Source organism: Balaenoptera acutorostrata, chromosome 10 (assembly GCF_949987535.1).
Source record: "Balaenoptera acutorostrata chromosome 10, mBalAcu1.1, whole genome shotgun sequence".
NCBI lineage: Eukaryota > Metazoa > Chordata > Mammalia > Artiodactyla > Balaenopteridae > Balaenoptera > Balaenoptera acutorostrata.
The window spans coordinates 71,063,412-71,086,435 of record NC_080073.1 but is presented as its reverse complement, the minus strand read 5'-3'; the positions used below and the strand labels follow the sequence as shown (position 1 = coordinate 71,086,435).

The 23,024-nt window shown below is 39.4% G+C and overlaps 1 protein-coding gene across 1 annotated transcript in view; it reads right to left on the bottom strand.

Moving 5' to 3' along the window:
- Positions 1–19,959, bottom strand: part of DNAH8 (dynein axonemal heavy chain 8) — a 337,653-nt gene extending 317,694 nt beyond the window's left edge. The window contains exons 1-7 of the mRNA XM_057555266.1: positions 19,740–19,959; positions 13,744–14,238; positions 13,500–13,634; positions 8,209–8,293; positions 2,300–2,451; positions 1,364–1,553; positions 695–858 (exon numbers count right to left, since the gene is read on the bottom strand). Of these exons, the coding sequence (XP_057411249.1) occupies positions 695–858; positions 1,364–1,553; positions 2,300–2,451; positions 8,209–8,293; positions 13,500–13,634; positions 13,744–14,193 (1,176 nt within the window). The 5' untranslated portion in view covers positions 14,194–14,238; positions 19,740–19,959. The remainder of the gene's footprint in view (positions 1–694; positions 859–1,363; positions 1,554–2,299; positions 2,452–8,208; positions 8,294–13,499; positions 13,635–13,743; positions 14,239–19,739) is intronic.
- Positions 19,960–23,024: the final 3,065 nt, after the last annotated feature.

Here is a 23,024-nt window from a genome sequence, read left to right as displayed (position 1 = left end):
TTTTCTCCCCTAGTCCTCATTCAACTGAAGATTTTCTTCTCCAGTTTCACTGTCCTGTGCTCATGAACTAGAGATCTGTGAGTTGGCTTCTAGAGTCCTCTTTCTGTTTAGAGCAATTACCTAATATTTGGTTGTGGGCAACGTTTGTAGTGTAAGTTGGCACCTCTCAGAATGTTGACATATATCCCATTCCTATCACTGCTTTTCTTACTGTCAGAGAAAATGTATTTGGCCAGAGAGCTGCAGACTTGCCACTGCAGTACTGATAGGAATGAGCCTAGTTGGAACCTCTCTGTCAACACAGACAATTCCATTGATCAACCAAGAGGTATTTATTAAGTGTCTAGCATTGTGGCTATAGTCTCTTCACTGTGTACTTTTCCTCTCTCTCTAATGAAGAGCATAAACAAAACATAAGATACTGGAGATAAATGCTGGCTATTTCTGTTTCTTCATTATTCCATTCTCAAGCCATAATGTTATGGTTTCCTCCTTAAAGTGGGAAATATCTTAAAGTTGATATTAAGTGGTCCAAAGAGAACAATGATTTTGCACTAGAATCAAAAATAGGCTGAATTTCATAGTAGAATCTGGAAGGCTCCTCTTCCCTTTACTTTTAGGGACAAAATGCAGTGACTAGGACACAGATAAGAACTATGACTCATATCTGGTGAAATCACTCAGGTCAGCTCACCTGTTCAATCTGTCTGTACCATATCATCAGCACGTCCTCTAGCTGACGAACAGTTTCTGAATTGCTCGCTGCGAGTGTCACTTCTTCAAAGGTATGCAGTTTGGAAAAATCAACATTGCCTATCTTCTTTAACTTAACTGTTCCCTCAATACTTAGTCTAGCACCTAAAAGGGAAAAAATAATATTGACAAGAGGTGTTTAATGTCAATGTGTTAAATGCCAATGTGTGGTTTCAAGCTGTAATTACTAAAATATTAGAGATCTAACACTTTATAGAAATATAATTCTAGTTGATCATTAGATTGTGACTACGATTTATTAATAAAATTGCATATTTTAACAATATGAAATAATATAATTTATATTTTAAAAAGAGTTCATAATAATGTATAATTTTTAAATATGGTAACAATTTTCTCAAATAATATAGGAAGAGAATCCTCCTTTTACAATGGGAGATATAAAAGAAAATGTATCTTACGCCTTCAGAGATCCATGGAAAGAGAAGTTCTAATGATTTGATATCTTATCTCTAGGTCTCATAATTACTTTGATTAACATCTTCTTTTAAGATGGAAATGTTTTCTCTAATGCTTATTTTTAATAACATATCTTATAGTTAATTTGCTCATTTGTAGTAACTGATTAAACATTAAATATTATACTTACCATCTAAAAATGAAAGGTATCTGTTGATGGTTTCAGTGAAAATGTGTTTTTCAGATTCTCCTTGCTGGGACTGGTTTAAAGCACCCCAATTATTTGTCGCAAGAATAGCTGGTAGAAATATATTTGCCAGCATATTCCTAATCCCAACTAGGAGTCCTTCTGATACATCCAGAAAAGTAAATAGCACTTCCTAAAAGGGTAGTGTTCAAATGTTATTTTACATGCTGATCCCATTAAAGAACTGAAAATCATAACCTATTTTACATTACAATAAGTATAGACAATATATCTTATAAACTATTAGGAAAACTTAAGTGGTGAATATTAAGGTTCTAAAATCAACAAACTTATATTCTGCCCGCATTTAACCATTCACATACTTGCTCATCAAGTAAACACCTTCCCTGGTGCTTTAATTTCTGCATAGGGAAGGAGATATGGCCTGGAGTCCATACAATGTGAGGGAAATGAAACTGAGCCTCCTACATAAAGAAAGTTCTAGGTGGACAGTTGCCCTGTCCATGAAAAGGGGACGAGAAAAACTCTGTCAGTTGAGGTAAAAAGTAATGAAACTAGCCCTCTGCCCAGAAATTTGGATGGAAAAAACATTGGTCAAAGGGTACAAACTTCCAGTTATAAGATGAATAAGTTCTGGGGATCTAATGTACAACATGGTGACTGTAGTTAACGATACTGTATTGTATACTTAAAAGTTGCTAAAGGAGTAGATCTTAAATGTCATTACCAAAAAAGAAAAAAAAAGGTAATTATGTGAGGCAATGGAGGTGTTAGCTAATGCTATGGTGGTAATCATTGCACAATGTGTTAAATCAATTCTTTGTATACCTTAAACTTACATAATGTTATATGTCAATTATATCTCAATAAAGCTGGCAAAAATGCTTAACCATATATTTGAAAAAAACGTAAACATACTTCATGAATATTTTTAGTATTTATAGGGACATCATTGCGACAGCGAACAAAAACTACACACACTCCTTTTAGTTTCTCTGGGGCTGCGTTGTCTATATACAATCTCATCATTTTTGCCCCTTTGGTTGCTCCAGCAATAGTTCGACCACATTCTGAAAACAAAAGTCAAGAACTTAGCATACGATCACATGACTGATCAAATGTGATAAATTACTGTGGATCTTACACCCTTGTTCCTTGCTTTACTTTAAGAAGTTTTCAATATAATTATGGAATAAAATTTTTTGTCTACAAAAAGATGTAATTGCAAATCTTAAATTGCAGCCTCCTTGGGTGCCTTTCACTGAGTTCTGCACTTTGCTCCTTTTGGCCTGGCCTCAGGCAGGACTTTCACGCAAATCCTTCTCTTATCCCATTTTCAACCCTTTGCCTCCTTAATCCTTGCTAATCTTTCATATCTCAGCCAAAATGCCACCTCTCAGGTAAACTTTCACTGACTCCCCCAAGAAGATCCTGTCCCCCACTAAATACACTCATAGCACCCAACTTATATTAAATCCTTCCTTGAATTAATTTCAATGAAAATGTATCATTAGAAATCTTTCTTCGATGTTTAAAAACTATTAAAAACATGAGAATTCTGTTAGATAGCTGGCTGAAATATTTTTCTTCTTTATTTTAAAAAAAATTTTTTTTGGCTGCGTCGGGTCTTAGTTGCGGCACACAGGATCTTCGTTGAGGCACGTGGGATCTTTTCTTTGTGGTGTGTGGGCTTCTCTCTAGTTGTGGTCTGAGGGTTTTCTCTCTCTAGTTGTGGCATGCGGGCTCCAGAGCACGTGGGCTCTGTAGTTTGCAGCACGCAGGCTCTCTCACTGAGGCGTGTGAGCTCAGTGGTTGTGGCATACGGGCTTAGTTGTGGGATCTTAGTTCCCCGACCAGGGATCGAACCCGCATTCCCTGCGTTGGAAGGTGGGCTCTTTACCACTGGTACCACCAGGGAAGTCCCTGGTTGCAATATTAATAAGCAAAAAATCAACAGTCTTCCTGTTCACAACCATAACCAATTGGAAATATGATCTAAGAAAATTTTACATCCCTATCACAAAACCATAAACATCTTTTGTCTGCCCAGCCCTCCTTCCTTTGGGTTTGGGGAATTTCTCCCGTCCTGTGATTCTGGAGGACACCAGTCTCAGAGCCCTGCAGGGGTACACATGTGAAAACTATAGTAATTAGACTCTCTGCAAGACTGTAAATTTTGAATGCGGAGACACAAAAATAAAAAGGGATCTGAGCAAGGTCAATCTACTGATGAATCCAAAGAAACTGCCCTGAAATCCATGGAAATGCTCTATTCCTATTTTTCCCAAGGCCTGATTGTTCAGCTAGTTCTAAATTTTGTGAACTACCCAAATGTTTTAATTTTTTGCTTACCTAAGCCAGAGTCTGCATCTTGCTTGCAGCCAAAGAACCCTGAGACATGATATGCAGCAATGTAGAGCTCAAATGCTCATTCATGGAAGTTGGCAGAATTACCTTTACCCTTAATATTCTCCCTTTTTTCCTTGAAAAGTGAACCTGAATTTGTCCCATTTAGCAATCTGTACATTCTTAGGGAGACAACTGCGTTCTCAGCCTCCCTAGCCCCTAGGGTAGTCATGTGACATAAGAAGCTTGGGCTTTCCTGATAAAGGGGAGAGGTGTGACTAGTAGGCCCCTTTCCTACATGATGAAAGCCTGTACATAATGTCTAGAGCTTCAACTTGCAACCATGTGGAACAAATATGAACACAAAGCAATGTGTTAAGAATGGCAGAATAGGGGACTTGCCTGGTGGCACAGTGGTTAAGAATCCATCTGCCAATGCAGGGGACACCGGTTCGATCCCTGGTCTGGGAAGATCCCACATGCCGTGGAGCAAATAAGCCGTGTGACACATATACTGAGCCTGCGCTCTAGAGCTGGTGCTCTAAAGCAAGAGAAGCCACCGCAGTGAGAAGCCCGTGCACCACAACAAAAAGTAGCTCATGCTCGCGGCAACTAGAGAAAAGCCCGCACACAGCAACAAAGACCCAATGCAGCCAGATAAATAAATTAATTGAATTAAAAAAAAAAAGAATGGCAGAACAGAAATAAAATAAGAATCTGGGTTTCTGATGGCGTTACTGAGCACTTGAACCACTGCTAGCCACTGCCTGCCCAGTTATGAGAGAAAAATAGACTCCTTATTTGTCTAAGCTACTATTAGGATTTCCATTACTTACAGCTGAACATATTCCTGGCTTCTAAAAATCCAAATGCAGCTACACTATAGAATACTATACAGCATCTTTTAAATTAGATAAATCTATATTTAATAACATAAAAAATGTCTAGGTTATACTGTCAAGTCCAAAAAGTAAGTCAAGAATAAAACATGTTATATGATCATATTTTTTAAATGATAATAAGTGTCTACATGTAAGCACATGCATATAAGAAAGACATGTAGAGGAATACTTACCAAGCTGATAAATGTATTATTTTTGGAAATAGCAAAAATAATAATTAAAAGTGTGTCTACCCTTTCTTCTGGCAGTTCTCCTGAGAATTCTTCCTAAAAAGTCTTCCTAATCCACGTAAAATTAGCTTCAATGATATTCATTGAGGCATTGTTTAAAGGAGAAAAAAGTTGTGAACAACCTAAATTCTAATAATAAGTTTTGAACCTGATAGTTGTATCAGCCTAATGAAGTACAATGCAACTATTTAAAATTTAATTGTGGAAATGTATCAGTGGCATGGAGAAGACAATATTATCAATTTTTAAAAGCTACCATAGAATAATATATAGAGTTGGATCCCATTTTTATAAAGCATCTATAAATTGGTTTTTATTAGTTCAATTAAACTGAAAAAAAAAGAAAAAGGAAGCATATCTTGGGTGACATGGTCCCCAAACAGGAAATGCAATGTTTTTGAAAATAATTAAGAGAAGGCTGACCTAATTCTCATGGCTACTGAGTTCCTTTTTCTTTCTGAGACTGGACTATAATCTTGGAGGACAAGACTTTTTTTAGGGAGTGAGGCAAAGTTTACATGGCACTTGCCCTGAGCCCAGCATACACCACGGTCCTCCCAATCCCATGAGGTGAGTTCCATCACTGTTCCCATTTTACAGATGAGAAAACCAAGGCCTGGAGAGGTGAAATAACTTTCCCAGTGTGACCCAGCGAGTAAAGAGTGGAACTTGTCTTCACCACCTCACTTCTGACCCTCTCCAGAACTGAGCTTTAAACCAGTGTGTCAAACAGTGTCTATCTGTGATCCCCTCCTCCCTGCAGGCCCAGGGGTCTGCACACCATCAATGGAGGGTGTGATAAGCTCTGCATTTTAAGAAAACAACATCTGGTCTGGGATACTCTCACCCATATACCAGGACACACAGGATAACCTGTGTAGAAGAAATGGAAAGTTTCACACTGTTGACACTGACTTGAAATCCACCCTGAGCTCCAAAGTTTGGACCAAGGCTATTTAGACAGATAATTGTTAGGGCAGAGGGGTCTTAAATCCAGCAGGGCACTGAGTATGGGGAAAGTGGCTTCCTTCTCAGTCCTACCTTGGCCCCTTACACTCTCATCCAGTACCCGCCTACTCCCCATCAAGCTTTGCCTCCTCGGGACCCACAGGGCTGGTGGTCTGAGTAACAAGGCGTAGGCATAGGCGCTGTCTGGAGGAACAAGTCATTGGGCTGCTGAAGTTTGCAGTGACCAGCACGATCCCAGGAGGGGCAGCAGTTTGTAGTTACTTGGTCACTCTTCCAGCTGAAGAATGCACGTCCCCCTTCTCATCTGTCTTGTAATTTCATAAATTTTGACAAAGAACGACCCAAAGCACCAGAGTGGGTACAAGGTCAGCAAACCACAAAGTATTCCCAGCCTCCAGCACATCTGGAATAAGTGAGATGCTACTTGTGAGCCATAAAAGAGGTGATTACTTTCCTGGTTAAAGGCAGCAAGAATGCTGTAGGCTGTGGAAAGGTGGAGGCACAGAGAGCCCATCTCAAACTTACCTTGTCATCCAGAAGCATCTTGGGGAGCTCTGTCTGTCTGGTGTTGTAATCTTGGCACAAAAGGAATATTCTCACTAGCTCTACATTCTTGTTTTGGCCCAATATGTTTGAAAATGACACTTTTTTTTTTTTTTTCTGCTGAAAGCTTGAGCGTTTCATTATTATTATTTACACTATACTCTTCCAAAGAAGGTTTGAGGCAATATACAATAACAATAAATGCTATGGACTGAATGTTTCCCCCCAAATATATATATGTATAGCAATATATATATATACTGCAAAATAGGATCCAACTCTACATATTATATATGCAACTCTGGATGTCAAGGAGTCAATGAACCGTGAATATGTCTTAGACTTGCAGCAATACTTATAATTTGGATCGTTAAAAACATCTAAATTAGTGATCAGAAGATAAAACTATATACATAGTGGTATATATACTGTGTGTATATATATGTACATACCTCATACATACTGTACATATACATATCAAAATACATAGAGAGAGGGAAATACACACACACACACATATATATATACCAAAGAAGTTACAGAAGGATACTCATCAAGGCGTTAACTTGATTATTCCAAGTGAGTGGGAATCTGGGTGGTAGTTTTAATTTTTCTTCTAATTGTAGATATTTTCTCACCTTTCTATATTTTCAGCTATTGTTTTAATTTGTAATGAATTATGAAAATTTGGACCTTACAGTAATGTCCCAGCATAAGAATTGTGAGAGACAGAAGATCAATAGAGCAGACATAGTCACTAATCATGAATCTACATATTTTGTTGGTGAAGAAAGACTTATATATATTAAACGATTAGATGAAAACAGAAGAACATGATCAAGTGGTGTATTTTACAATGCAAACTTTAAGAGACAGGCATTTGGAAGATAGTGATGGATGTGGTTTGGAACACTCTGGGAAGGCTCTGAAGTAAAGAGAATGCCTGAGGCGATCCGGAGGAGGGGTAGGATTTGGCTGGGTGGAGACACTTAGGGGGTGGAGAAAAGGGCACGGAAATGACTGGTGTGGACAGACAACCATGAAGACTGGCTTAGAGAGAGCAGCAAGTTCATGTTTGGCAGAATAGGAGATCAGACTAAATAAGTACTGTGTGCCCAGGTTATGACAGGCCTTAGTGGAATAAATGAAGAGTTTGGACTCAATCCAACAGCAGGACAATGAAAGATTTACTTGGCAGGAATAAGTAGTATGGATTTCAGAGAGGAAATCTGGTAACAGAGACACTGGTTTTCAATCTGGAATACTGGGGCAGGCATGAGATAGGAGCCTAGCTTAAAGGCAGCAGAGGAGGAAAGCAAGAAAGAACCAACAGAGGGGAGACGGTAAAATCAACAAGATTTATAAGATAAGTAGTCTAAAACCAAAGGATGATCCGTGTACCTAGTTATTAAGACAAAAGTTTAATGACCTGGTAAAGTATCAGTTCTTTTTGGAATAACGTGAAAAGTAGGGAAAGCCAGATATTGTACTGCCAGCTGCAGCAAACACAAGATGCTGACCCAGGACCACAGGGAGTGACTGCTGTGCTTTCGGGTGGTTTCATGACTATTTCTAGTCATCTGACAACACGTGTACAAAATGGCTCTGCCTGTTTCAAGGAAAAGGCAATTAAATTCTAGTGAAAATGTGTATTCCCAGGAGGGGTCAATGACTTCTATAAGGATGCTTTCTTCTTCAATCATTATAGCAATCTTGTAAGCTCCTGGCAAATTTTCTTTATAAATATAGGATTGTCTATATATAAGAGAAAAGATATGCTGCACTTTAACATTCATTCATGAATAGCTGGCACGTTACCATTGCAAAACATCCTTACCAAGACCAGGTACATCTCCTTCCTGGTAAAAAAACTTCAATGTCTTACAACCATCTTTCATAAAAAAAAGAGTAAATGCTTCCAGCTGTTAAACAAAAGAGAAAATGATAATCAATAAAATGACTAAGAAACTATAATAAAATGAACCAAGTCCTGTGCTAGGCATTTTACATACCTTAGTCCTCATAGTTTTGTAAATAAAGAAAATGAGGCTAAAAGAGTTTATTCAAGGTACACAGAAGCAGGTACATCAGAGGCAGGATTAGCATCCGAACTAATTTAACTCCAAAATTATCATGGAATATAGGGTGAATTCTATTTCCAAACCTACATTACTGATCTACATATATAAGTGGGCCTCCACTTACCTAACCCTGCCTCACAGCATCTTATAGGGGTAAATAGGTGAGTCCAGCTGGAGGTAAACATAAAGAATTATTATTAAGAGAAACTACTCTTTTTTTTTTGGTTGCACTGGGTGTCTTGCAGGATCTTAGTTCCCTGACCAGGGATTGAACCTGCGCCCTTGGCAGTGAAAGCACGGAGTCCTAACCACTGGACCGCCAGGGAATTCCCAAGAGAAACTATTCTTAAAAGTTGATTTGTGGAACAGTGAAACTTGCCTTATTAACTAACTGTTTTGTTTGACCAGTTATTTGAGTAATTATATTTTCAGCAATTATAATTTGACCTATATTGTAGCCAAACTAATATAAAAACAAATTAATATAATGTCTTCCATATTTATGAGCATGAATTTAATTACTTATGAGTCAGTATAATTATCTTAGTAAGTAGATATCTAGGTCACATAAACAAAAACTCTCACACATCATTAGGGAAACACAAGTTTACTGACCTCCCTTCACCTAGTCCCACTGATTTCATACATAAGTGTCTCTCTTGGGCAGTGGGTTTCTCTTCACTTACTGACCAATTCCTGTAGGAAGTATCTCAGGTCTGGCAAAGCCTCTCACCCTTGGACAATGGTTCTCAAACTTTTGTGTGCATCAGAGAAGCAACTAGGGGACGTCTTAAGAATACAGAATGCTGGGCCTGAGGATTTGCATTTCTAAAAAGTTCCAGGCGATGCTGCTGGTGGTCCTGGGACCACGTTTGGGAACCACCACCCTGGGAGATGAAATGAAGCCACGGAGATGCGCAAAATTCTAGCCCTTCATCGTCTACTCTTCCATCTCACACGTAAACTTGGCTCTCTTGCATAATTACCACCTAAAAGGTACAGAAGCTGTCAGCATAGCTATTCTTGCCCAGTTCCACACTTTCATGCTGTATGTGACTTCTATGACCCATCAGCTTTGAATGCATCCAGACTCTCAAAAGTAGACCACATGACTGTGATAAAAAAAAAAACTCAATATCAAGCGTAATGAATTCTTGTTTTTTAGACATGTTGTACTCCTGAGGCCAGCAGAGTGAAAACCGTCATGGGCCAAAATCATGACTGTGGTTAAAAATTCACTTATAATAGGTAATATTTTACAAATACTTCATCTGAGCTTCACCACAACCTTGCACTAGGTAAGGCAGCATTATTATGCCCCTCTTGCAGAAAAGAAAATTAAAGCTAAAAAGAATTTGAGGGGACTTACCTGGTGGCGCAGTGGTTAAGAATCCGCCTGCCAATGCAGGGGACACGGTTTCGAGCCCTGGTCCAGGAAGACCCTACATGCCGCGGAGCAACTAAGCCCGTGCGCCACAACTACTGAGCCTGCACTCTAGAGCCCGTGAGCCACAACCACTGAGCCCATGTGCCACAACTACTGAAGCCCGCGTGCCTAGAGCCTGTGCTCCACAACAAGAGAAGCCACCGCAATGAGAAGCCTGCGCACCACAACGAAGAGTAACCCCTGCTCGCTGCAACTAGAGAAAGCCCACGCAGCAACAAAGACACACAACGCAGCCAAAAATAAATAAATTAATTTAAAAAAAAGAATTTGAGGACTTCCCTGGTGGTCCAGTGGTTAAGACTCTGTGCTTCCACTGCAGGGGGCACAGGTTCGATCCCTGGTCAGGGAACTAAGATCCCATGTGCTGTGCGGCCCAGCCAAAAAAATAATAATAAATTAAAAATAAATAAAAATAAAAAGAATTTGAGTGAAGGACCCAAAGACACATAACCACAAGTGCAGAACCTGGAACTCCAGATCTGCTCTCTTTCCACAGAACTGTGCTGCTGCTGTCTTGACTTTGGAAAACACTATCATGTAAGTCAGGAAAGTAATGTCTGTGACTATCATGAGCAGCGCTGAATGAAAGTAGCAGGAACACATGAAGTAGCAAAGGCTTGAATGCCAATGCAGCAGAAACCTCTGTATTGGTTAGGGTCCTGGCAAGCAAAGGAGTCATAACAAAGAGGTTCTGAAGAAACCTTATAATAAAGAGGCTACTTCCAGAGGCCAGAGCAGGGTGAGGGAAGCTGTGGCACTAGCAGCAACACAGGACTAGCAACAGAGGAAAACCAGTACCACCTCAAGGCCTGGAAGGGAGGGCGCTGGGGGTAATGGGGTAGCGGGAAGCAGGCTGAGAGCTGGAGCTGGGGGAAATGGACTGCTCGGGAGGACACTGGCAGAAACGTGGCCAAGTGGGGAGGGATCAGGCTTCTTTCTCTTCCGCCCGCCAATCTCCTGCTGGTGGCTCCCAGAAGCCGAGCCACGTGGAAACCAGAGGATGAGGGAGCCCATGTGGTAGATTCAGGAGAGGTCAGCCTTCCAGGCCACAGAGCAGGGTGGAGCACAGTCGGGAATGGATCTGAAGGCAAACAAAATAACCACCACATCTTCCGTTGTCTACCCTTTTGCGGAGCCCTTAACGAACTGTTTTCACTCTGGATTGTCCAACAGGCCTCACATAAAAGAAAAACTTTTCTGTACACCCAGTTACCTAAACAACCACAACAAAACATACCACCCCTTGCTCCAACTTCTTACTCACCCATCCATTAATCGTGATGCCAATTTACTACATGTTCTTGCTTTGTCCATGTAATCAAATGAGCACTCTAATCTCTCCCAGATTTTGACACTGGTTTCCATTCTAGATGTACTTACTATCTTCCCTCCACTGTGGCTTTGCAATTCACCAGCAACTCTTAAGGAAACACCTTTCCTGGCTTGATTCTTCCCTTAATCCTTGATTTCCCATTCCTTGCAGCCTAAGCAGTGTCTGGCCTGGTCCATGATAGCCTTAAAGGAAGAAGCTAACCACAAAGACCCAAAGTCCAAGACACGCCCCCAGGAATGACAAGTGGAAGGGTTTGCAGGCATTGGGCACTCCCACTTCCTGGCCAGCATGCTAGCCAGTGAGACAGACTTCCTCCAAGTAGAGAATGCCAGCCCAGAAAACCAGGTGGCAAATACTTAAGGGTGATAATACCACCTCTGTAGATACCCATCTCCCCAACTTAGTCCTAGCAGCAATCTTCCTCTGAAGGCACTGCCCAGTCCCCACGTCTATGCCTAAATCTTTTGCAGAGCTAGTGGGATTCCAATTGTGAAGCTAGCCAAATATGTGGCCTTGAAATTTTCAGGTGCAACAACGTTGATTACCTATATGGTTTCTTCCCTAACCAAGCACAGGAATGGTCCTTGGGACAGGCCTGAAGCCTGGGCCTACTGAGAATCACATTTTTTAGGAATTGGCCTTTCCTTCATCTCTTGGTCATCTGCTCAGTGATGTGTGCAAGGTTGTTTTGCATCACTTTCTTCTACCCAGAGAATAGGCAGACACATAACCAGAGGTACCAGAGGAGCCAAAATAGTAGAGAAGAGAGGCCAGGAGAGATGAAAACAAATGAAAGAACAATACAAACAAACAAAAACAACTTGAGAGTGGCAAAGAGAATCCTGTTGCCATTGGGTGGTATCATCCATAGCCAAGACAGGTTACAGAATTTGTGAGGCCCAGTGAAAAATGAAAATTCAGAACCACTTCTTTAGAAATTATTAATAATTTTAAGATGGCAAAAGGAGATCATTTATCCAAGGGCAGGGCCCTTCAGCACAAGGGCCTACTCAACTAATAGGCCGCATGCCCGTGAAGCCATCCTTAGCCACACACACATTCCCACAGGGAACTTTGGTGACCTGGGAAACCATCCTACTTCCAGTTGCTTGCTGTGGCACCTCTTGTTTTATGTACACATCTCCAAGTTTGTCTATCCTTTGCCATTACAATAGCTCAGAGCTATTGATCTCTCCGCATCAATCACATGCCCATGTCACTGTAACACACTAAGGGAACGAGAAAATGATCAATCCCATTCAACTGTCAGGGGCCTGCCAGTTCTAAAGCTTTATAAGGGTCCTGGAAGAAATGAAGGGCAGACAACTTCCAGAACTTGGCAACATACTGCATCAAGCAAGGGAGAGGCTCTTTTAGGAAACATTCCACAGACTCTTCGGTCCTAGAGCAAGCTAAAGAGTTTTGCCCAAGTTCACTGGGCAAGAACAGGGAGTATGGACCCTGATAATGGCAACCTCACCACAGTGCCGCCCCCAATGCAACTCTCTCACCCTTGCATTCAGTGGGACAATCGGCTCACCACCAGCATGTACCTGCTCACTGGTCTTGTAGAAGCTCCAGCCCAGGTCACTCCTAGACTTGATAAAAAGCTCAAGCAGCTAAGAGTAATTTTGTTGAAAATTTAGAACCTGAGCTAAAAGCAAGCTATGACAGTGCTTCCAGGAGCTGCTATGAAAGTCACAGTTTATCATATATTACTATAATTAAGGTGACCATATAAATTCATCATCCAAAACTGGGACCCTTTTAGGAGAGAAAGGAGGAACTGTTAATAATTATGCTAGAAAAGTAGGCATAATCCAGGGCTGTCCCTGGCACGCAGAGACACATGGTAATCACCTCGTTGTTTTCGACTATATTCATGCAGTAGTCACTGTTCCCTAGCTCTATTTCTGCAGTTTGTTTTTCGACCCAAATGATTTGCACGTGTAGTTTATATAACCTGTACTTTTAAAATATCACTCTACCTGTGCTTGACTATCCCTCTAACTTCTGATGCCATTTTGAGTTAGAATCTTAGCTCAATTCTAGTTGCCAACTCTTTTTTTCCCTTCCTCCACAATAGTAGGCCAAACTAGAAATATCATCCAATTGGCTATTAACTATGTAAAATAAAGCTTCTTCTCTATTCAGTTAAATCCCAACCGTCTCTTTCTAAATGCTTTGTTGTTCACAACGATTCAAGTTTCTTCAACCAATCACTTCTCAAAGAGTAATTAAAAAATAATAATAAGACTTAAACTTACAGATGGGCAATCCAAAATTAATTCTTCAACAGTTGTTATGTCCAGGCCAAGCTTTTCTGATAGAATTTCAAATATATATTTGTATGAAGGGTCAATTTTCATTTTTCGGTTTTCTCTTGCATCTCTAAATCTTGCCTAAAGAATGAAAACCATGTGTAAAAATTGTAATTATGAAGAAAAATCACCAAAATATTTCATTTCAGATAAAAGTGACACTTAATAAAAATGGTATTATAAGCAAAACCTGTCTCTCTTTTAATGTTTCCTGTAGATTTGAAAAGCCACTCATACTTCGGAGATATTTGGATGATCTGCGGGAAGACTGAGAGAGCACATCAGAAGGCATTGATTGAACCATTCGGGGCGCAGGCCTAGGTCGAACCCTTCTCGGATCCGGGTCATCTTCATCTGGCATAACTATCCTTTCATCAGAAGGAATGAGATTCATATAATCACTTAAAGAGGAAGTAGGACCTTTTTCGGAAAGAGAGACAGTATCTTCTTCAGATGCCTCTTCTGGGAGGGGCGGGGCCTCTTCACTGGAAGGAGGAAGAGCCTCTTCTTCCGGAGGCGGGGGAGCCTCATCTCCTGGATCCGGAGGGGCAACATCTTCTGAGCTAGGAGGTGCTGCCTCTCCCGAAGAGGGCGGGGCTTCTTCTTCCGGAGGGGGTGGGTCACCTTCTTCAGCGCTCATGTTCTCCACTCCTTCCACCTGCAGAGCACCTTAAAACTTCAAAACCTAGGATTATAAAATTTTTTTAAAAAACTGTTCAATAAATTGAGTATGATGTATTAATTTATCCCTCCCATTGAAGCTAGACAGGTAGCAAAATTATCTGTTTCTCCCATACTGCATTATCTAAAGAAACTAAGTTTACGGGGCTAGAGAGAGAATTTTTTTTTAAGTGGGACAGCGCGTGCACACACACACACACACACACACCCCTACACCTACACACCTCTAGGGTCTTTTTCAAACTATAAGTGGTTTGAAACTTACTTACTATAAGTAACCACTGCAATTGATGGGAGGACACCTGTCCTCAGGTATGGAAAAAGGGCTGAAAAAAGAGTGAGAGCGACTGTACTGAAGGACCAACTGGTGATCAACACCAGGATACTTATCCAAGAGATCAAGCAAAGAACTACATGGACTGAAATGTTCCTTGCTTGGGGGAACTCTGCTACTATACAATTCACCAATCAGACACTCAACTGTCCAGCCATCTCATCTATATGAGCATAACCAGGACCACCCAAAAAGCATAAAACATATTCTCGGAAGCCAAAATGAATATCCCAAGTCCAAACATAAAATTCATGCTAAAATGCGATTGTGACTATTTACTGAAGCAACGATATCATAAAAAGTATAAATCCAACCTACCCAATCAGAAAAGCTCCAATTATAAAGGAGTGTGTAAGTTATCATGAGCACATAACAAGGAAAATTAGGGGGCACCAGCGGAATGGGACAAAATGTTACTTACAGAAAAAAAAAATCATATTTAGGACAATAATCAAGCCTCCATCAAAATAAATAGGAGTTTGGGATATGGCTAAGATCCAGAAACCAGTATAACAGTAAATACCTGAAGAACAAAAGAACAAATTCCAAAGCAGATAGTTCAAAAGAAGATGATAAAGAGGCTTTCTAGTGAGAAATTCTGAGGACACTGGTGCAGACCTGGCCTAAGTAAGATGGTGCTTTGTATGAAGGGACACCAGCAGCCCTCCATCAGACACAGAGATAGCCTGTAACCTGCACCTGACATCTGCCCTCGCCAGGTTTTCCAAAGGACCCATAAACAGCTGAAATTGTTTTCTTTGATATGCCAGGTTGGCCTATTCAAGAACAGAAAGACCCAAACTGACCTTTTAGTTGCCAGCTAACCAGTTTACCTACCCACACCCAAGATGTCAAACAAGGACCAATGTTCTCAAACTGTCTGAAGTATTTTTTTTTCTCATCCCTCTCTCCTCTCTCTTTTATAAATCCTGGTTTTTGTCTTTGACTCTTGGCCACAATCTAATGTCTAGCTTTTTCACGCAAGAGTAAATTTGCTTGGATAGTAACTAATTAAACATCTCTTGAGTTATTATTGGACACAACAAAGATCTACAATACCCAGGAGTTGCATGTGCATTACATTCTTACACTTGAAACTGGCCTAGAGGAGTTGGTTGTGCCATCTATAATAACTCAAGAACAGTTATGATGATACACATTAGTGAAGTCATATCAACTACCTGTCACTCTGCTCAAATTTATGCTTTTGAATTCTGCAAAACAATTTACTCCATTAAGAGAATCGTGCCTTCTCTCAAAGGATATCAACAGGCATTGTTGTCTGGTTTCTGAAACGAAAGCAAAATTTACTTTAATTTCAATAAATGGTGAAACACATGTACTGATTGAGCTCAGTAGGGCCGGAGAGCTTCTCCATAGGCAGTAAATGCTCTTTCTAGAGACACACAGTTATTTAAGCCAGTATAGAGCCACTATAATTTAAGCCATCAAGGAAAGATTAAAGTTGAATCATGACATTTTGTTTAAGAAATCAAGGAAGTATACAATAAATCTTAATGAGTTTTCCATCTAAAAATGACAACTATTTCTTAAGTGTTGGCACAGATTCACAGATTAAATTTTCACAAAATGTTATTACCCAACACAATTAATTCCCTGGAGATTCAAGATAGTTAAGATTCATGGCACATAATTTCAGAACTAGAAAATAAACCTTAGAAATCACCTAGTTTAACTCTCCCTTTTTACTGATAATGAAACTAAGATCCAGAGAAGTCACAGATCTTATCCAACTACACACCCAATTGATCTTTCTAAATTTCAGATCATATCATATCACAGCCCTATTTAGTTTTGCCCCCTTGTTCACCTAGCTATTTGTAATCTTGCAATGAAAGGATACTAAAAGCTAAAAAAGCTTAAGGTAGTCCTGAATAACATCAGTTAGGTTAAACAAAATCTATGACTACGGTCAGGCTGAATCGATAGGCTTAGAGAAGGAAAATTGAAAGCAAGTAAAAAGGAATGGGAAAGAAGGAAAGAAAGCTGAAAATAAGACAAATAGAGTGTAAAGAGAAGAAAAAAACCCCCGAAATCCTCTCCCTCCGTTTCTGTGCCACAGTTGCCATCATTCAAAGTGGTGTGAGTAACTGAAACATGCCCAAGGGCATGACACTCACTCCTGGAGAAAGAAAACAAGACAAGATTCTTGTCCTCCAGCATTCACAATCTCATTGGGGAGATAAAGTAATCTTTGCAAATCAACCAAGAGTGTAAAATTGTAGAGTTCTACCAGAAAAGGAAATTAGAAAAGGAAAAAATTAGTGTGGACAAAATAGACAAAGATGATTTCATGCAGGATTTGGACATAAGTTGGCCTTGAAGGATAAGAAGGATTCAATCAGAAGCGGAAAGAAAAAAATCTAGATAAAGTTAAGAGGTAAAGCTACGAAAAATTATGAAGAGGTCAGAAGGGGGAGAATTTAGCTGGGAAAAAAAAGTGCTTAGAATTATGCAATACCATATTTATTCTTCCAAAAGACCACAAATAGCAAGGATTCAGAATCAGTTAAAATAAAGAACAAAATGTGGTTTTCATACAAACACAGATTCTTAATGTTAACATGTTAGGGAACAGGCTCAGTTCTACTCAGACCTTTTTTTCTAGCACTCCTAGGTCATGTTTGAAAATCTCCTAATCAAGAATTCCCCAAGTTTATAATAAAATACAGTGAAAGAGGTCATTGTGAGTTACTCTGCTCCTATGGTAATCTAATAAACATAGTCTATAGCCTCAATTCAGGTAAACATATTTAAATATAACATACATATACTTTCCACCTCTATGTGTGTCTCCTTACCTCAGTTTCCTTGGGATTTATGTGAAGCTGTTTTAAGGGGGTGGGGGGGGGGGGAAACAGCATTTAATTTCTAAAACTTATTAGAATACTCCTCTCAGAATATATGTTTTATGTAAAGAGTTCAATTTGCGCTCTGTGAATTGAGTGCTGACATATATATCTCAAGCTAAGGACAGGGTAAGCTCTTATTTTGTGAACATAAAGAGTCTTTATGGTCAGTAGTCTGTACACAACGGCAATACGGAAAATGATAACAAGGTATTAATTGCTATCATGACTGAGAAACAAGTAATTTCTAAATAATTTGTTATAGTTTACATTTTTAAAGTAAATCATATACCTCAGACTCTCAAAATAAATAAATTACTACTGCCATTTTAGGGAGATTTTGCTTAAGGAAGCTGTAGAATTCTTCCTCTGATGAAATCATTTGAGATGCTTTTCCTACATGGTTTTCAAATGTCAAATCATACTTGGCATGTAATGAACTCTAAATATAAAATGTCAGTTTACCACTCCCAGAGACTGGTGTAATTATTTAACTGTAACTTAGAAAATGTACACAGCTGTTTTATATAGAAGAATTCCTAAAAACTGTAGCAAAAATTTTAATAGATTACATAGTTGAAATGGAAAAAGTTTTAGTAAATATAAATTAGCTTACTATATATACACATTCACATGTTTGTATATATGCAACATGTTTGCAACAGCAAAAAGAAGCAAGAAAACAAATACACTTCCTGGAAACAACCAAAATGTTCCTTAATAAAGGATGCATTAATTATACCATAGTACTCTGTTCAATAAAGTTTTAATTTGACATTAGCAATAAAAATAATGAGGTAAAGCTATATATACAGATATAGAAACATCTCAATCACATATTGTTACATGGAGAAAAAAACCAAGGTAGTACTGTGCATTGTATATCAATTGTATAAATTTTTTAAAGTGTATGTAGGCATATACATGGTATTTCATCTATTCTAAGATGCACACTTTTAAGAAGGTTTAACTGGCAACCTTTTTTCCTTTCCTCACATCTTTTTCCTTTATGCTGTTACATATAATATGTAGTTTTCATCTATGTAATTGCATAAAATTATAATCAGTAACAGTTTAGATTTAATAAAATGCATTAGAAGCTTTCCAGGAAAGATACACAATGAATTATGAACAATGATTACTTTGAGTAAAAAAGGCCAGATAAGAGAAGCAGAGGAAGAGCTGTACTTTTCAATTTGATAACTTTATGGTTTTTTAAAAATTATAATCATGTGCATATTTTACTTGTATAATATGTGTTTATATCATATACAATAACACACAATATGCGTTTATATTTTTCTCCTATATATCTTAGGACTTAAAATTTAGAACCTAAATTTCCCTCTGAATTTTAGAATTTAGCAAGATTACTTCGGCAACAAAGGGGCGGGCCTTTACTCCAAGTATTCACGCTTTGCTGGCCATAAGAGCACAGAGGGGATGCGGAATAAACACCTTTTCGTCTTCTCCTCCTCCTACTCCTCCCCGTGTCCTCCCCAGACAACTTGCTGCCAAATACAATCATTTTATATTCCCACCACCCCTTCTCTTTAAGTTCAATTTTGGAGGTTCATTGGACGTCCACAAAATCATTCCTAGTCATTTCCAGGAGCAAGTTTCCATTTCAACCACACCCCTTTCTCTTGTGCCCATTTCTGTACCCCTATCCCTTCATGATGACTAAGGGGTCTCTGCGTGCTTGGCCGCTGGGACGGCATACACAACCGAGAAGCCCCTCCAAAGCAAAGCGCACAAACGGAGGTGGGGGTGGGTGGGGGAGAGGGCAGACTGTTAAACACACTCAGGGTGGTCAGCATCAAGAAAAGGTGAGTGAACAAAGGGCTGAAAGAGACTAGAAGGGAAAGAAACTTCTGGAAAAAACCACAGAGATGATGAAATTTGACTTGGGTCTGAAGAGCTGTCAGGAGGGGACTATCCTAGCAAGAAAGCAGGGAAAGGCTCAGCTTGCTTAGGAGAAGTGGCAAATTTAGTGCTGAGATTTTCGTGGTGTAGGGGAGTGAGGAGGAGCGAGGGCAGAAGATAAGCCTGAATGGCTAGACCTTCTGTTTGTCTTGCTTTTGAATTCTTAAAAGGGGGAGCGGAGTGTGGAGTCTGTCAGACGTCCAACGAAGAGACTGGGATTCACCAAGGGCAGGGGCTCGCTGCGGGTTGTAGTGGGGTGAGAACTGGGCAGGTTGGGGGCATTAGCGGGGAGCTGGGGGGCAGAGGGAGGCAAGTAGGCCGGACCTCAGCGGGCCGGGGAATCCGACTCTGCGCGAGTCTCCGAGGCGCACTCACCCGCCGCTCAGCTCAGCCTGGCGGCCCTGAGCGTCCGCGCAGCCCCGGGAGCTGCTTCTGCTCGGTATCCGCGGCCACCGAGGCTCGGCCGTTGGGAGTCCGAGGCCCGCTCGCTCCCCGGCGCCCCGCGCGGGCTCCGCCGGGCTCTGCTCCCTGCGGGGCGCGGGGGCGCGGGCTTTCCCCACCCCGTGCCGCCCCCCGCGCGCTCGCGGGCCAGGACAATCACCCCACGAGCCTGAGAAGTGAAACACTGTTTAGGGGCCCTTGAGCCGCCGCGGCAGGAGCAGCTGCCTAGAGATGGAATATTTCAGGGGGCGGGGACTTGGGAGGATTCCAAGGTAGGCTTTGAGGGGATTGGTACGGAAATGCCTTGATATATAAAATAGCGTTTTCTATGACCTTTACGTTTTCTGAAGTTACTTCGTGTCTCACTAGAGAACATTAAATGTTTTCTTTTGAATTTGTTTGCTCAGAAACCTATGACTGGTAATATAGAGTAGAAAGACTGAAGAAAACTGACTACTTTTCAAAGTTTACCCCCCCTCGGCCCTTTCCAGTACATTTCTGCTTTTACCCCTGACGAGGCGTGATGGGTCTCCATTTTAATTAGGTGTTAAATATATATATATATATATATATATATATATATATATGTTTTTTTTATTTATATATATATATATATATATTTTTTTTTTTTTTTTTCTGTGCTACCCAGTAACTCAATTAGTTCTGAAACTCAGATTGTGAACATGCTGTAGTCCTGGGTGTCCTCATTTATAAAATAAAATGCAGGAGATAAGATGATCTCTAAGTTCCCTTCTTGTTCCAAAAATCTATAACTCCATGATGTTTGGTTTCAAGCCTCATTGACTGAAAGATGATACTATGGACAGAAATAAAAACATCAAGACAACCCACTGGAAATGTCTAAATGTTGTAGGGAATGTACAATTAAAGTACACAGATTATCAATATTTGTTGTTATAATTGTCCTAACATAGCCACATGATCTTATTATCAAATAACAATTTAAGTAGCCAGCCATTCAAGTAAAATATATATAAAATATATATAAATATATATAAATATTGAGTAACTATCCACAGTTCATTCTTTGAGCTTTTCTTTATGGCTGAAACAGCACACCTATACCCTGTTTAGTTGTCCATCCTATTTAGTTTGAAAAATAAAACACTGACAATAAAGACCTAGGCAGCTAATAAAACAATGTTCGTTAAGGAAAATTAACTCTACCATAAGAGTATTTTAAACATACTCTGAGTAGATTTCCTAATCTTAATTTTACTAACATACAAAACAAAACAGGTATGTGCACCTTGCAGTGGGTTGAATTGTGTCCCCCTAAAATAAGTCCAAGTCTGTTGTTTCCTGCTACCTGTCTGTGAATGTGACGTTATTTGGAAATAGTGTCTTTGCGGGCAAACTTAAGGATCTCAAGGTGAGATCACCCTGGATCTACAGTGGGCCCTTAATCCTATGACTGGTGTCCTTAGAAGAGAAAGAGGAGAGAGATTTCAGACACGGGGAAGGAGGCCATGTGAAGACCCAGGCAGAGACTGGAGTGATGCTGCCACAAACCAAGGAACACATGGAGCCACCAAAAGATGGAAAAGGCAAGGAAGGATTCTCCCCTAGAGCCTTTAGAGAGAGTATAGTCCTGCCAACAACTTGATTTCACACTTCTAGCTTCCAGAATTGTGACAGAATAAATTTTTGTTGTTTTAAGCCACCAAGTTTTTGATGATATGTTACGTCAGCTCAAGGAAACTAATATCCCTTCTACCAAAAAGGAAACAGTTGTAAACTCTATTTGGAATTTGTGTCTTCTAAAATAGTGACTATTCTAAACTATTCCTTCCCCACTATTGCTGTCTTTTCTTTTGTTTCTGTATGTGGTGCTTATTACTTTTAAGCTTTTAAAAAATATATTATATATATTTAAGAGATACAGAGAAGTATAAAGAATAATACAACTATCCATTTACCCAACATCCAGCTTAAGTTATGAGACAACGTCAAAACATTTAAATCCCCAGTATATCCCTCCCCTTTGGCTTTTTCCATTGTTGTTTAGAGCAAATCATGTTCTTGAATTTGGAGTTGTTTTTTCCCAGGTACTTCCTGATGCCATTACTGGATGTATATTTAGCCCTAAGCAATACATTATATTCTTGCAGAGTTTAAAACTTTTTAAAAAGTTGTATTGGTCATATGAATTCTTCTGCAACTTTTAATTATTTCATTTCTATTTGTGAGATTTATCAATGTTGGAATATGTTCCTCAGATTCATTCATTTTCACTTATGTATATTATTCCACTGTGAAAATAACACAATTTATTTTCTCACAGTTGGACATTTAGGTTTTATCAATTTTTTTTTTTCTATTCAAACTTTGTCTCTTATACTTAGAGTGTAGGCGTAATAGTCCTCTGGATATGTACTTAGTAGGATGTACTGTCTTTAACTTTACTTAAATACTGTCAAATTATTTTCCAAAGTGTTTATAATAATTTAGGTTTCCACCAGCAAACACTGCTCCTCATTCACACCAACACTTGATACTGATACACTATGAATTAAAAAATTGTTGTCAGTCTGAAGGGTATGAAAGGAACCTCATTTTTATGTTAAATTGCATTTCCCTGTTTTCCAGTAAGTTAGAGCATTTTTTCATGTGCCTATTAGTTACTTGTGTTTCCTCTTTTGTAAACTGCCTATTTTTCTCTTTTGCCATTTTTTCTCCTGAGTTACCTTTTCCTCATTGATTTGTAAGGGTTTTTACATATTATGGATACTGATCCTTTGTTGGCTATGTGTGTTGCCCATAACTTCTCCCACTTTGTGGTTTGTCTTTTTACTTTTTTATGGTGTGTTTTAATTAAGATATTTTTTCTTTTATATTTTGTGTTTTACATCTCACTAAGAAATTCCTACCATGAATTCATAAAGATATTCTCTGATATCTTATTCTTTACATGTTTAAGCTTTGCCTTTTCACTTTTATATCTTTAATACACACTTGGACTTCTGTTTTTCTTTATGGTATGAAATGGAGAAATCTGCTTTTTTTTTTCCGTATAGATAAATGATGGCGTCCTAGCACCATTCATTGAAAAAGTCATCCTTTCCCCAATGATCTGCAGTACTAGCTCTGATCTAAATCAAGTTTTCATGTGTGTACATGTGTGTGATAGTTGTGTATTGCTGCACAATAAATTACCCCAAAACTTAACAGCTAAAAACAACAAACATTTATTATCTC